The following is a 15,467-nucleotide window of genomic DNA, read 5'->3' as shown; positions in this document are numbered from 1 at the left end:
TTTAAGAGAATAATATATTTTTATTGATGTCTAGACAGCCTGAATATTATTAGTCTTATGTCATGTCAAATATCTACAGTAAAAAAATACATAAATATAAGTGATATCATATGAAAAACATATAATCTATATAAACATTTATGTTGGAAGTTTAGGGCAATCTAAGCCTAGTAATATTAGGGACGGAGCCGTCGATATTAGGGATTGTACCGAAACGTGCCTACGCTGCGTCTACTCGTACGCCCTTCAAGTATGCCTAAGCCTTTACCTAGATCATGATTTATTACGTGATGTATCTACCTAATATCATCACTTCTAATTTAATAATATTGCAGAAAGATTACAAAAAAAATTAGAAATATTTTGAGGGTTCCGTACCTCAAAAGGGAAAAACTGAAGTCTTATATTCTAATTCATATAATTTATTCAAAATAACAAGTTATATGCTTCATTTTTGAACGTGAAATAATTTACCACCAGTTCACTAAAGTTAATGCCTCAGACTTGAGATGAACCGGCGCAAGAAACTCAGCGGGACTTATTTTTTTAATCAATTTTATACATTAAATATAATTACATTATTAATTTAATTATATTAAATATATTTACAATTTTCAGCGTTAAGTTTCCAAAAAAAGGAATAATAAACCCTTAACATTTTTCGTGTACACTGAGAAAGGCTGACAACATTAATAAAAATAATTCACAGTAAAGGCGTCCTATTTTATTGTCGGCCAAACATAGACAAAATTCGTATCTACCAATTTTCTCAATAGGCTATTCACGTACGACCGTTGACTTTTAACGTGTTGTACTCAGTTTGGTGTGATTTTATTGCCATTTCTACAACTTTTGTCGAGATGTGTAAAGAATATTGCTTTAAAATTGTATTTTTCATTTTATTTTTAACTATTTCAAGTAGTAGATAAGTAATCTACATATATACTTTAAAACAATTTATACACATACAGCTCTTTGGCAGAAAATACTTTTCAAATGTAACCTAAAAAAATATTGGCTTATTTGAACTTGGCCACGATTTTTTGACCATATGCCCGATGGTTATAGATTCAAGGCTAGTCGTGGAGCACGGCGTAAAAATAATCGTAGAATCAGGGTAAATCTTTTACCATCATATAATTAGCACCTTGCTCACATTATATAATATATAAGACTTATGTGAAAATAAAATAAATCAAAACAACCAAAGTGTTGTACAAAATAGAACCGAATAATAATTTATTAACAATAGGTTCATCAGATTCATTTAGTAGCAATTCAGCCTGGATTTCGAGCACTAAAGACATTTGTCTAAATTATCTAACAAAAGGAGCAAGTACGTTTATACCTAACTCACCTCTACTCATGACAAAATGATAAATTGTTTTACAGCATTTATTTTGAATGTAAGAAAATTTGTGTAAATTATTTAAATTTTAATTGAAGACATCGTGGCGCAGTGGCAAAGGTAAAGTAGGTGGGTTCTGTAAACGCGATGGTTGTGGGTTGGATTCCCGCTCGGTTAAATGTTTTTAAATTTTGTTATTTTTTTCGTTTAGATAAGTTAAAACGTTATTTTGGACTCCGAAAACTTTCTTTCGTAGCTTCACTCAGTATACCGTATATTTCCGCAATTTTGGTAATAATATTCTAATAATTTTATTTACTTAAGAAAAATATAATAAAATAATGGTATTTCTTATAATTCTGTACGAAATAACCTAAGCGCTGAAAGCTGACGCAGCACGATGTTCGAGCGATCACTGGGCCGTGTGATTTGCTCAGTGGTCTCGAAACAAGTACAGGATTGATTTTTGTAAGCTTTTAACCGCTCTTACTTTTATTTTTGTATGCTTTACAAATATATGTATAAACGTGATTAATCCGGTTAAATTACTTTCATATGATTATTAGTTCTTTTCTACCTTTCATAGAATTTGAAGATATATTATATGATTTATTTAGGTTATTTTTTAGTTGCAAGCTGTATCTCGTAGGATACCAGGATAGGTAGAGCAAACCTAGTGTACAAACTCTCTAAGTAATTTTCTCTCTCTTCTTAGTTCTTCGTTACGTGGCGAAACCAAACGTTGGGCTTTTTTGTTTTCGTTACCAGAGCGAGGAAATAAAAATAAACTTTCCCTGAGTAGGAATCAAACCCACAACCGTTTCATTTATAATCGGACCCTACGTCGCTGCTCTGCAATGATCTCGACGTGACGTGACTTGCCTAAATAGATAAAAAATGTTAAGTAACCACGTTCTTTCATATAATATCTATTAAAAGGTCGTTATAAAAAAAGTATTAGATTTTTTTAGATTAAATATTTCGTGCTCAATTATATACTTTTTTAAAAAGTGCCAGACTGTATAAACGATGAGGACATGCGTATTTACCTGCTCTTTACTACAAAAGAAGAAATTAAAATATTATATATTTAATTTCCTCAAGTGGGAATTGAACCCACAAACCTCGTTTTTTATAGGAGTATCATTTAATATTATACTAGCTTTCACTAGAGCTCCGCCCGCGGAGTTAAAAGGCATTAGCTAGGAGTTGTGTATGATAACTTTAACCGCTGATACAGAGGGTGACGTCGACACGATTAAGGTTAGATTACGATTAACAGTTCCTGAGATTAATGCGTTCAACGAAACAAACACATTAGCTTTATATTGTAATAAAATACAGTTTAGCTTTATTCATTTACAATACACATATTATGTAGTATGATTATAAAGTGTATTTTAGTACCGCGCTTTATCAATATGGTACATAAATACAAAGAGTGCTTTTATTTAAGGAACAAAGCTTAATGACGAATTAACTATGATCAATATTAATATTTGTATTAACCATAATTGAACCCACAACTAAATTTATTTAATTTGTAACCAATCACCGTGTTGATATGTAAGTCTGTGTTTTAATTATGCACGGCACTCAGGTGCCATTTTCTTCGGTTTTGTAGACTGTACTTACGGATATCTATATGTACATGTCATATATAGGTCTGTCTGTCTTTATAAAAATCTTTTTTAAAAAAACTCATCAATTTTATATTAGAACAAAATCAACTTCACGCTGTATCCTGCACACGTCCGAGTAGGGAAACCTAATTAAGACTCTTCGTTCCCCACTTTCCGTCGATTTCTGCAGGCATTGCGTATTGACTAGCATAAAGTGTTACTGTAAACGCGACTGGCTATAGATTCGATCCCCACTCCAGGAAATGAAATAAAAAGTAATCTACATATATACTTTAAAACAATTTATACACATACAGCTCTTTGGCAGAAAATACTTTTCAAATGTAACCTAAAAAAATATTGGCTTATTTGAACTTGGCCACGATTTTTTGACCATATGCCCGATGGTTATAGATTCAAGGCTAGTCGTGGAGCACGGCGTAAAAATAATCGTAGAATCAGGGTAAATCTTTTACCATCATATAATTAGCACCTTGCTCACATTATATAATATATAAGACTTATGTGAAAATAAAATAAATCAAAACAACCAAAGTGTTGTACAAAATAGAACCGAATAATAATTTATTAACAATAGGTTCATCAGATTCATTTAGTAGCAATTCAGCCTGGATTTCGAGCACTAAAGACATTTGTCTAAATTATCTAACAAAAGGAGCAAGTACGTTTATACCTAACTCACCTCTACTCATGACAAAATGATAAATTGTTTTACAGCATTTATTTTGAATGTAAGAAAATTTGTGTAAATTATTTAAATTTTAATTGAAGACATCGTGGCGCAGTGGCAAAGGTAAAGTAGGTGGGTTCTGTAAACGCGATGGTTGTGGGTTGGATTCCCGCTCGGTTAAATGTTTTTAAATTTTGTTATTTTTTTCGTTTAGATAAGTTAAAACGTTATTTTGGACTCCGAAAACTTTCTTTCGTAGCTTCACTCAGTATACCGTATATTTCCGCAATTTTGGTAATAATATTCTAATAATTTTATTTACTTAAGAAAAATATAATAAAATAATGGTATTTCTTATAATTCTGTACGAAATAACCTAAGCGCTGAAAGCTGACGCAGCACGATGTTCGAGCGATCACTGGGCCGTGTGATTTGCTCAGTGGTCTCGAAACAAGTACAGGATTGATTTTTGTAAGCTTTTAACCGCTCTTACTTTTATTTTTGTATGCTTTACAAATATATGTATAAACGTGATTAATCCGGTTAAATTACTTTCATATGATTATTAGTTCTTTTCTACCTTTCATAGAATTTGAAGATATATTATATGATTTATTTAGGTTATTTTTTAGTTGCAAGCTGTATCTCGTAGGATACCAGGATAGGTAGAGCAAACCTAGTGTACAAACTCTCTAAGTAATTTTCTCTCTCTTCTTAGTTCTTCGTTACGTGGCGAAACCAAACGTTGGGCTTTTTTGTTTTCGTTACCAGAGCGAGGAAATAAAAATAAACTTTCCCTGAGTAGGAATCAAACCCACAACCGTTTCATTTATAATCGGACCCTACGTCGCTGCTCTGCAATGATCTCGACGTGACGTGACTTGCCTAAATAGATAAAAAATGTTAAGTAACCACGTTCTTTCATATAATATCTATTAAAAGGTCGTTATAAAAAAAGTATTAGATTTTTTTAGATTAAATATTTCGTGCTCAATTATATACTTTTTTAAAAAGTGCCAGACTGTATAAACGATGAGGACATGCGTATTTACCTGCTCTTTACTACAAAAGAAGAAATTAAAATATTATATATTTAATTTCCTCAAGTGGGAATTGAACCCACAAACCTCGTTTTTGCAAGTTATAGTGAGATAACAGATAATATCTATTTTTTTAACTATAAAACATATTCGATTTCATTGGTTTCCATTCGGACTCTCAGCAAGCAACGTGTTCAATTATACCGGAAAGTGTTAAACGGAGTGTCTTAGCACTACGTTTTTGCTGTTTAACTTTCTACACGCAGTGAATCCAGGTATAACAAACTTAGTTTTATACCTTTACGCGATCTCAAGGTAAATAATTTTGACAGATGGAGAGCAAAGTAATTTTATAAGGGTTTCTATTTTTTCTTTTGAGGTGCGGAAACCCGAATAAAAGAAAAATATTTTAATTAAAATATAATAAATAAATAAAAAAGATAGGGGCGCCACTGTGCCACGGTTCGCATCGTTCTCTGTATTACTGTACGTTTTAAAAATTGATTACGAGTTGATAGTCAGCGGAAAGAAGACAACCGTTGGAAGATACCAAGATACACAAGATATATTGTGGATACGATCAAACAACCAGTGAAAGACGTGATATAGTGGAAACAAAAAACGACCGTTAGTGTGTTTTATCTTGTGACATTTTTTAAAAAATACAGCATTTAAAGTGATCTAACTCATGAACTGTGTCTAGTGCAAACTAAATATAAAGTTTGTGGAGTATACAAGGAAATACATAAATAAAAAAGTGCTTTATAAATAAATTGATAAATTTCAACAACTCTCTAAGCACCCAACGCCATCTTCTGGAAGGAATTAGAACCAAGTGATATATAATCCTCCGATAAAGTTTGTTATTGGGTACCAGTTTTCGAAATCAAGTCACAAGAGGTCGCTTTTAAACATTATAGACACTTATGCGATTTTGTTATTGCAAATATTTCCCAAATTAAAATAAAATAAAATAAATATTTAAACTCATAAACATGGAAGAAGTCTTAAGCGCTCTACGAAAAATTCAAAGCGAACTCGACGAGCACAAAACTATGATTTTAAAAAATGGAAAACAAGTAACAGAACAAGTTACACAGAACATTAACAGCATATTAGATGAAAAAATAAAATCTTGGGAAGAAAAGCACGAGCACCTTAAAATTGAACTGGATAGTCAAGAAAAAAGAATATATTTCCTGGAAAAACAATCAAGACAAAGAAATATCGTGTTATTCGGTCTAGAAGAAAATGAATCGTCATATTCAAACTTAGAAAATATCTTAATTAGTTTTATTGATAAGCACTTCAATGTAAAAGTCGATCAGAGGGACATACAGGAAGCTAGAAGAATAGGCAAAAAAGGAGATAAACCTAGACCAATAAAAATCACACTTTTAACACTTGGCATTAAAATAAATATTCTAAAACAAAAGAAAAAGCTCAAAAATACTCCATACTATATAAAAGAAGACTACCCAGAGCATATTTTGAAGAAACGGAGAGAATTACAAGAGCAAGTGAGGATTGAAAAAGAAAAAGGAAACTCAGCAATCATTATCTACGATAAACTAAAGTTCCTTAACAATAATCCGAAGACTCCTTCAAAAAATAAAAGAATGCTTTCCAACTCACCTGGAAATGGAACCAACGAACCAAATATACAGTTTAATAAAAAGAACAAGACTAGGAGTAATTTTTGCAGATCGTCCAGCCTTTCTGAGGGGCCAGTAAAACCGGGTATACTGAACTTCTTTAGCGCAAAAAGCTCAAACTATCCCTCGAAGAAGCTTGAAGAAGCAGACAACGTCTTGTAGCCATTAATACCCCCTTCTCGCAAAGAAAAATCGCAAAAAATTATTAACGAATCAATTCTTCCAATCCGGCCGGTCACCGTGGAAGATCAAGACCAAAACCCTCCAAAGTTACCAAAACTAAAAAAAAAAAATTAAAATATATCAACGATATAAAAAATATAATTAGTTAAAATTATATTTATAATTATTAATTTTACAAAGAAAATTTTAAAAGTTAAAGTGTTAAAGTTCACAAGCTCATTTTCAAAACTTTATTTTTCCATTTCATCGCTACATACTTGTGTGAAGGATGTGAACAACAATAGAAACTTTTGAAGATAACACAATAGTTTCTAAGAAAATACGATTTCAAATACTTTATGTACTAAAACTATTAGAATTCTTTCTTTTATTGTCGTAGTATCTAGAATTGCTTTATCTTTTTGTTCAGTATGCCGATAAAATCTTTAAGTTTTTTATATATTAAAGTAAAGCGACATAGCATCTGTTAGTAAATGTGACAGTCGTGGGTTCAATTGAAATTCAATGTATACAGAGTGAAATTATTCCATTTAAAATTTAAACTTAACGACACATAAAAGAACGCAAGCAACTACAAACAGCTCTATACTTATACAAAAGCAAAACTTAAAGCTCTAGGTCTCCACACGACGCTTATTATAATCTTATAAGTAGTACAAATGACGGAAGTAGAGACGGTAAGTTCATTACTCGTGTAAATTAAGATTTTGTTTTCAAAGAGTTGAATATGAAAGTTTAAGTTTTGTGTGCTATGTAGAGTCGAGCACCGCAACTCGCTAACTCAAACTTATTGCATAATGCGCCGTACTCTACTGCTAAATTACTTTGTAAGCTAGATTATTTCTCATGTTTAATATCATTTAGTTTTTATGGTTGTGAATAGTTTTGTATTGTGATATGTCGTGTCGTATGGATTTAGTAGAAACAAGCTCAACTGGAAACCCAAACTATGTATTTGTGGACTTTATGACGTAAAAAACATACAGTTGTTTTTCTTTTCTTGCAGAAAATGCTCTCTTAGTGATCTACTACGCTCGTTAATCAACTTACATGCCTTATTTAAATTTTCTACATCCTGTAGTTTCATCTGTATGTCGCCCGTCTGACTCTCGAGAGAGTTTTATATACATAGAATAAGCATTGTTCAGGTCGCTGGCAACAAGATACTAAATGGGGGGCTCTATAAAGGAGGCCTGCTCTCTCTGCCTCTCCTGCTATTTGAGGGATACAAGACGAAGCTAAGTTACAGAACTATAATAAACATTGCCTTGCGTAGATATCAAATCCACAATCACTTATAAACAGGCGCTGTTACAGCCACCGCTGTTGCTTCAAGTAACACAACATTTTATATAAACAACGAAGTTAATACCTGAAAGTAACGGCTAATCAGTTGTAAGTAAACTGCTTAAGTTCAGGCAAGTTCGTCTACAAAACACAAGTTCACCCAAATCCGTCTATTTACTTAACGTGGTGGTATTAGAGTAGATTTTATACTACATTCAATAAATAAGTACTGACATCATGGCATGGCGTCCAATTGAGACACGATCGTTCCGAGTTCGATTCCCTATTCGAGGAAATTAACTGTTCAATATTTTTATTTCATCGCTCCCTGCTGTATGCGGGATACAGCGTGAAGCAAAAATAAAATTATAAAAAAAGAACCAACAAGTATCACAAAAAATAATAATATCTTTTCAGAAGCCACCGACAATTTTGTAAAAGACTCGTTTATTTTAATCACAAAAAATTTCGTTCTTAAGGTATTACAAATTCAAAAGGGTCGCGAGCGGTATCGCCTGAAGCCATGGAGCTCTTTGTGTTCAGCCTTTATATTTCTTTTTGAGTGTATTGTGACATTAGACACGTTGGTACGAGACGCGAATTAATAAAATCTTTATACAAAATATTAACTTATACAAACAGGTATCGAAGCTTTCATGGCATAGTGAGAAGGCGTCTGGGGGTTCGATTTCTCGGGGAATAATTGTATTTACATTCCATTCCCGCTTTTCAAGACGAAGCTTCCAGATTTGAGCAGAAAATGGTCATCGGAACGTCTTATCACTAGGCTCTATTTTGCTTTAGGAGAAACTTATACAACTACATTATTAATATTCTGAACAATATAACCTTAACTTACCTACATCATCATAATATGAATATAAGTAACTAAATCTTTCCTTTTACTGACTCTGACTCTCCACTCAATAAAATAAAATGAATAATCATAAAATACCATAATACAAAATTATATAAATAATAATTTTAATATTTTAGTATGGTTCGTGATAATATCGTGACAGACATTGAATATACTCATATTAAATAATATTTATAAAATGTACCTAAATACGTATTTTGATATAAAAAATATTCCGTATATCACATTAGAAATGATACTATTATATTTATATTTTCTCTTATAATATATCTTATAATATATATAATAATATATTAAATATTTACGAATATATATAAACATTACATTTATAAATAATTATAATTCACTAAACCTACTTATTTAATTTCAATTTCATATACACGCACCAAACAAAGATGGCAGCAAGCATTCTACGTATTATTAAAATTTTAATTTTACATACCTCCTACAACATCGTTATGCATTTCTTTCAACATAATAATTAAATAATATTTATCTCTGTATACTAATGGCGTTACGTGCAATAATATTACTCTCCTTTGTTTAATAATAAGCTATTAAAAACTTACCGACGAAGTATTCCAAGCAAATGTCGCAAGTCGCAAAATAGTGACAGCACTTACAACTTATTTTAACAGTCTCGAACACTTAATCACTATTATATTCACTATCTCACACTTTTTTTTATATAAAATGTAATTAAATGTATAGTAATTATAAATTAAAACTTTTGTAAACATTTTCGAATAACTGTCCTTCACCAGACGCGTCCGCCATCTCCCCTCTCGTCTTTTCTATCGTTTCTTTTTGACTTTGACCTTGATAGTAGCTTATTCAGCCAAGAAGATATTTTGTAATATTACAAAATATATTAATTATATTATTATTTTTTTAAATTATAATACACAATGATTACCTATTATTTTTATAATTTTTAAATTATTTTTAACAAATATATTTTATATTTGCGTATTATTGTGTATAAAATATGTTACGTCATTATTACGTCACTTTAATATTACTTGTGAACGGAACGCATAATTAAAAAACGAGTACGACAAAAAGAATTTATATTTATAATATTTATTATTACTATTATTCATAGTTTATTATTACTATTTTTTTTAATTAATTATATTTTTTACCTACACATTTTTGTTATGGTAAAGATCGTTGCATACTGTAAGCAAATTTAAAATATTTTTTACTAAATTTCTTTCTTCACAAGATAATAACAAATTCTTCACAAAACAAGCAATTATAATTCCACGCGTTGCCGATTAGGTCCAAAAGCGTAAAGAAAAATCTATTACATTCGAATCAAGATCATTTCTTTTTATTTTCGTGTACATAACGATTCAAGATACGTTCCGTTTCACGTTCGCAACGACAAATCTAAACCGCGTTTATTGTTTTTCCACTACGCTTTGATTGTTATTGCTTGTGAAACATAATAGAACGACGAAAAGTGCTATGTCTATATAGATATGCTCTGTTGTACATAAGTATATTTGATTCTCACTCGTTCGTTGAATTCAACAACACATAATTTCTCAAAAAATGGACGGAAAATGGAAAACGGATTCTTTTAATACGAGGCTCCCTCTGTCTATTCTGCTATAATCGCGTTATGCTGTATGTGGAGCTGTAAATATAACGTTACAGATTTGACCCTGTATGTAGTACTGTTCTTATCTTTTCAGATACTGTACTGTTCTTATCATTTAATCAAATACAAAGTAGAGCCGTTCTAATTGTAAGGAGTCATAAAATCTTAAAAAACTAGACACATTTATCGTGTGGGGAACTGTTTGATGGAGTACCAAGTTTTCACAGTAGGTCACAAACGTAAATAACATTGTTACCATCTGGATAATCCTTACTATATAGACCTGTAGAAATTTCCTTTCATGTGGCACACAATAGTGCAATGGCCTGCGGTAGTGTTTCCAGGTCGAAATGAAATGGACAACTTCAACAGGCTATCTCCACCTTCAATCCAGCAGTGCACCGGTAACATACCGGTATTACACGGGGTCACTTACCATGTGGTGGCCTGTATGCTCGTTTTCCATAAAAAAGATACACAAATTAAAAAAAACATAAAGGTTCGTGTCTTCTAAAAGCTTTTAAGCATATGTACTAGAATGTAGAAGGGTGTATGGCACTCGTAACGTAATTATCTATACGACTTTCCTTATTGGTCTTGTTGAACTTTTTTTACGATATCTATATATGTTAATATTGGCAAGCTCTTACTTTTGCGTGTACTGTGAACATATATTATTGTGTTTATGATTTTGTTTTTCTTGTATTTTTGTTTTTACATATTTGAACCTTTAAAATTAAATAAAGAAGGCCATGGTGGCGTAGTGGGACGTTTGAATCTAAACACTATTATAATTTTCTATTTCGACACTGAACACACAATATTTGAAAACTGATTGGCACGTAGCAAACGGAGTGTATTAACACTAGAGGTATCTAGTAGCCGGTAAGCAGGGGGTACCCTGTAATCTCTTATATACTGCATAATATGTAACGCTAATAAACAAAACTTTGACTAAACTACATTCCACTCTCTTTCTTGTATTTTCTAATTTTTTTCCCTAAGTAATGACAAAACAAAAACTAGTCATAAACCAACTCTACAAACTCTACCTTTACTTAATAATTATTCAAACAATAGACTTTATAATATTAAAATAATTATAAACTTCCTTTATACCATATTATTTATATCACTGTTACACGAACAAAACAAGCTAAAATGTAGAGGCAGTTTGCCATATACAGAATCGGTGTAAAGCCAGAGACGTGATTACATTGAGTTAACTTATCTAAAGTATAACATTTAGGTTGTTTGTAAATAAGGAAGATCTTAGAGAAAATGATTGATGATGATGTAGCTTAGTTAGGGCCATCACGGTGCAGTGTGGTGTTTGATTGTGGCTATGGCTGTGGGTTCGATCCCTGCTCGGGGAACTAGCCAAATAGATCATCAAAGACAGAAGAATCTGCATTAACACATATATATATATATATATATATATATATATATATATATATATATATATATATATATATATATATATATATATATATATATATATATATATATATATATAGTCATATAAATTTATACAACGCCACTGTTGGTGTTAAGTACTAGCAATTTCACCACCAATTAAACGGCGTCCACTACTGTTAGAAGTGGATAGGTGTAGAGGACCTTTACGTTCTATGAAAGGGTAACCTCAAGCACCTAGTTATGGCTACCGAATATGGCTTTAAGAGATTTTTTTTCTAGCTGTACATTATATCCCGCATTTGAAGGGTAACCACTGGGTTACCCTTCAATTCCCTTCAATTGAAATTTGGGGAGGGGAGTATTTTAACACTGGTTAAGACACTCCACTCCCCAAATTTCGCCCAATTTTTGGGACTTTGTCGAGTGACATAACTATACATGTATATTTCTGTTTTTATAATAATGGGAAAAGAAAGGTCCCAGCATAATGTTCCCTCTGAATATCCTGCTTTGCCTAAAACAGTTTAAAATTCCTTATATTTGTATTTAGTAAGCTAAATACCATTAAAAATAACGTGATGATGCATTTAATTATTATCAAAAGGTTCATAAAAGAACGAACTGCTAAGTATAGTCGGTTTTTTAGCTTCATTTGCATTCTCGTCGTTGGTAGCGTTGCGGTCAACTCTAAAGTGCTTGTGAAGGCTTAAATTAACTTAAGTTTAAGTTAAATGACTTAATATTATATACGAGAACTAATATATAACTGCACCTATTACCGATAAAATTACTATAATATAAAAGCACCGCAACGTTGAGTTTGCCAATCAACACGCGATGTCTCAAATATTGAGGGAAAGTAGAGAACGGAGTGTCTTAATACAAGGTACCATCCATCAATGGTATACCAATAAAGTATCAGGCATAAATCTTATAACAGTTACGAAGAATTTTATTTGCATATATTATCTTTCATCTCTTCATTTGTGAAAAAGAACTTTATTATATTGTTAGTGGGAAAAGAATCCACAGTCGCATTTACAGTAAAACACTGGGCCGCTGTGCCACGATGACCTCTAGTCAAATTAATAGATTATTTTAATTAAAGATTCTAGAAGATCCCATTTTCATTTTAATAATTGAAATTATCAATAAAAAAATACTTTTAGTAGTTTCCAGCAAAAAGAAATAAAAATTTTAAATTCTCATAAAATAATTTCACTATTTAGCCACGCTTGGAGCATTTCATACTAGCACTGGCAAATGTCTGTTTTAACAATCGAGCTTTTACATTTCAAATGAATCTATTAACATATACCAACAAAAGGATTTAAATATATGGTTTTTTTTTTCTATTGAACATTTTCTGTAGAACTCAGTTCAATATATCTCTATATATTATATTGTGAAAGCTAACATGTTGTGAGTGCGATTCCCTTTCGGAGGAATGATTATATTTAACTTGTCGTCTTAACATTACTTTCCTTATCTACAAAACAAATATATTTCCCTGAGTGAAAATTGAACCCACAACTATCACATTTACATTCAGACGTTGCCCTACAGTACCATGATGGTATTAATTGTATAAAATAAAATATACCGTTATTTTAAGATGAAGTAATATCTTACTTTGCTCTAATATTTCATTTTCTAATAAGTCTTCATTAATAATGAAAAGTTATTACCGACTTAGAGTTTTAAGAAAATAATATTCGCTTAAAATTATTATTATTGATTTTCTACATATAGATAATGAGGAACGGAGTGTTAAGTAAGACACATTAAGTTCCCTCTGCCTACCCTGTTGTGCTGCTGCTGTGTGGTGAAACATGAAGCTGAACTTCTATGTATAGCAGGTATAGTGCTGGAATACTAAAACGTTGAAGAGTAAATACAAAAAACAATCAACAAGGCGTCACTAAGCCTTCGTTTTAAAGTAAATTGATAAAGAAATAAAATGTACGTTAAAAACATATAGACGGTATGTATTTTTATCGTGTTTATTTTAAAAACGTTAACCGCTTCCGTTTTCTAACAATATGATATGTTTACGAGTTGAGTTATTGACTTAATTAATGAAACTTATTTAAATAAAACTTAACAGATTGTTCTGTAAAAAGACATTTTCCACATTACGAAACTTATCTGTTTAACTGAAAGTTAAAGCTCAAATATATTTATTTCTGCATTGGAATACATGACAATGCAATATGAAAACGTATACTTCGTTAAGTCAGTATTGTAAGGTATTTGTTTAATTGACATTTACATAAAATATCGTTCGTGTTTCTTTACTTCAGATATTTATTCTCTGTATCTAGCAAGCTAAGCAAAGATAACGAAGACGCTCCGTTCTCTCCACTTTCCACCCAAGCTCGAATGACCGTGTCTTAAAAATAAGTAATCATTCCTCATTTTGAATAAAATCCACAATCATCAAACAAACTTGCAAATCAAATATTTCATCGTACCGCAGGGGCACAAGCTTGCGACTGAGAACTCAAAGGTTGTGGATTCAATTTCCACTTGGCAAATGAAATATTTAATATTTTCATTTCTTCGATCTCTTAACAAACGCGCCTGGGTTAAATTACGCCACTTATCACTCGATACCTCAAGAATTCTATGGAAAGTGGGGAACGCAAATTGACCCAGTGTCTGAGCACTAGGCTGCCAGGTTTCTGGCAGCCTAGTGCTCAGACACTGGGTCAATTTCAGTTCAGGCTCTACCTATCCTGCTTTTGCGGGATACAGCATAAAGCAAAAAATATATAATTAGGCCTATAATCTGACATTATATATGACGAGGCGCCATGACGGCCTCGTCTATGCCGTAACCTTTAAATATAAAGTAATATAAACTATAATACATATATATACTAAAGAGGCAATGTTTCATAATGGATATTTTGATCAATTTTATAATACCCACATTATTGGAGTCTTTCCTTACATTGAAATCAAAGCATACTTTATGTTAGCAGATTAGCGAGGGTCGGTCGGATGCGGAGCGTATTTCAACTTTGTGTAACAAAAAACGGGTCGGAAATTCTGGATTCCTTTGTTGTATTCAGTATGTTACAGGGTTAGTAAATTTTAGACGAGGTCTGCCGTTTTACATGGAACTAGCGATCCGTTTTCTTTTAAAGGTGGCGCGGATGGCTCGGGACAATGAGTTGGTATGTTTTTTTGGGTTCCTTTTTATTTCTTGTTCTAGAACATTTCGTTCCCTACTCTCCGCTCAGCCGTTGAGACATTGTGCGTTGAATAGCGAAACTCAACGCCGTGGTTTATACTACCACCAGAGCGAGAAAATGAAAATATTTCGATCATCCAAGTTGAAATTGAACAAATACATACGATGCTCCACTGTGGGTATTGCAAGTTGGCGTAATATGATTATATTAAAATATTAATATAATTTATTTCCTTGTATAAAAATCGAACTTAAAACCTGCCGCGTATAAAGTCACGCTTGTGCCTCGGCGCCACGACTTACCTCTAAAGTAATAAAATTTATCTAATAAAATCTCTAAAATAATTAAAAGTTGAGCAGGTCTACAGATTTAGTTTATTAGGATTGATTAGCTTTGTTTCACAAAAGAAATATGAATGCTATTTTTATAATAATTACATTGTTACCAAATCCTTGGCTTAAAATCTGGCATATTTTAGTATTTTGTTTGGAGTATTCAATATCATGTTCTCTTGTTATTATAATGATTTA

At 31.7% G+C, this 15,467-nt stretch overlaps 1 protein-coding gene across 1 annotated transcript; it reads left to right on the top strand.

Annotated features, from left to right (window-relative positions):
* Nucleotides 1–5,696: 5,696 nt before the first annotated feature.
* Nucleotides 5,697–6,518, top strand: LOC146537998 (uncharacterized). The gene has a single exon (XM_085187010.1). It carries the CDS (start codon nt 5,697–5,699, stop codon nt 6,516–6,518), a length of 822 nt encoding a protein of 273 aa, XP_085043136.1.
* The last annotated feature ends 8,949 nt before the right edge of the window (nt 6,519–15,467 follow it).

The sequence above is a fragment of the Heliconius melpomene genome, chromosome 6 (assembly GCF_056956725.1).
Source record: "Heliconius melpomene rosina isolate 202511_hmr_F chromosome 6, ASM5695672v1, whole genome shotgun sequence".
In the NCBI taxonomy this organism is placed as follows: Eukaryota; Metazoa; Arthropoda; class Insecta; order Lepidoptera; family Nymphalidae; genus Heliconius; species Heliconius melpomene.
The sequence above is the reverse complement of the archived record's forward strand: the minus strand, read 5'-3'. Positions and strand labels throughout refer to the sequence as shown.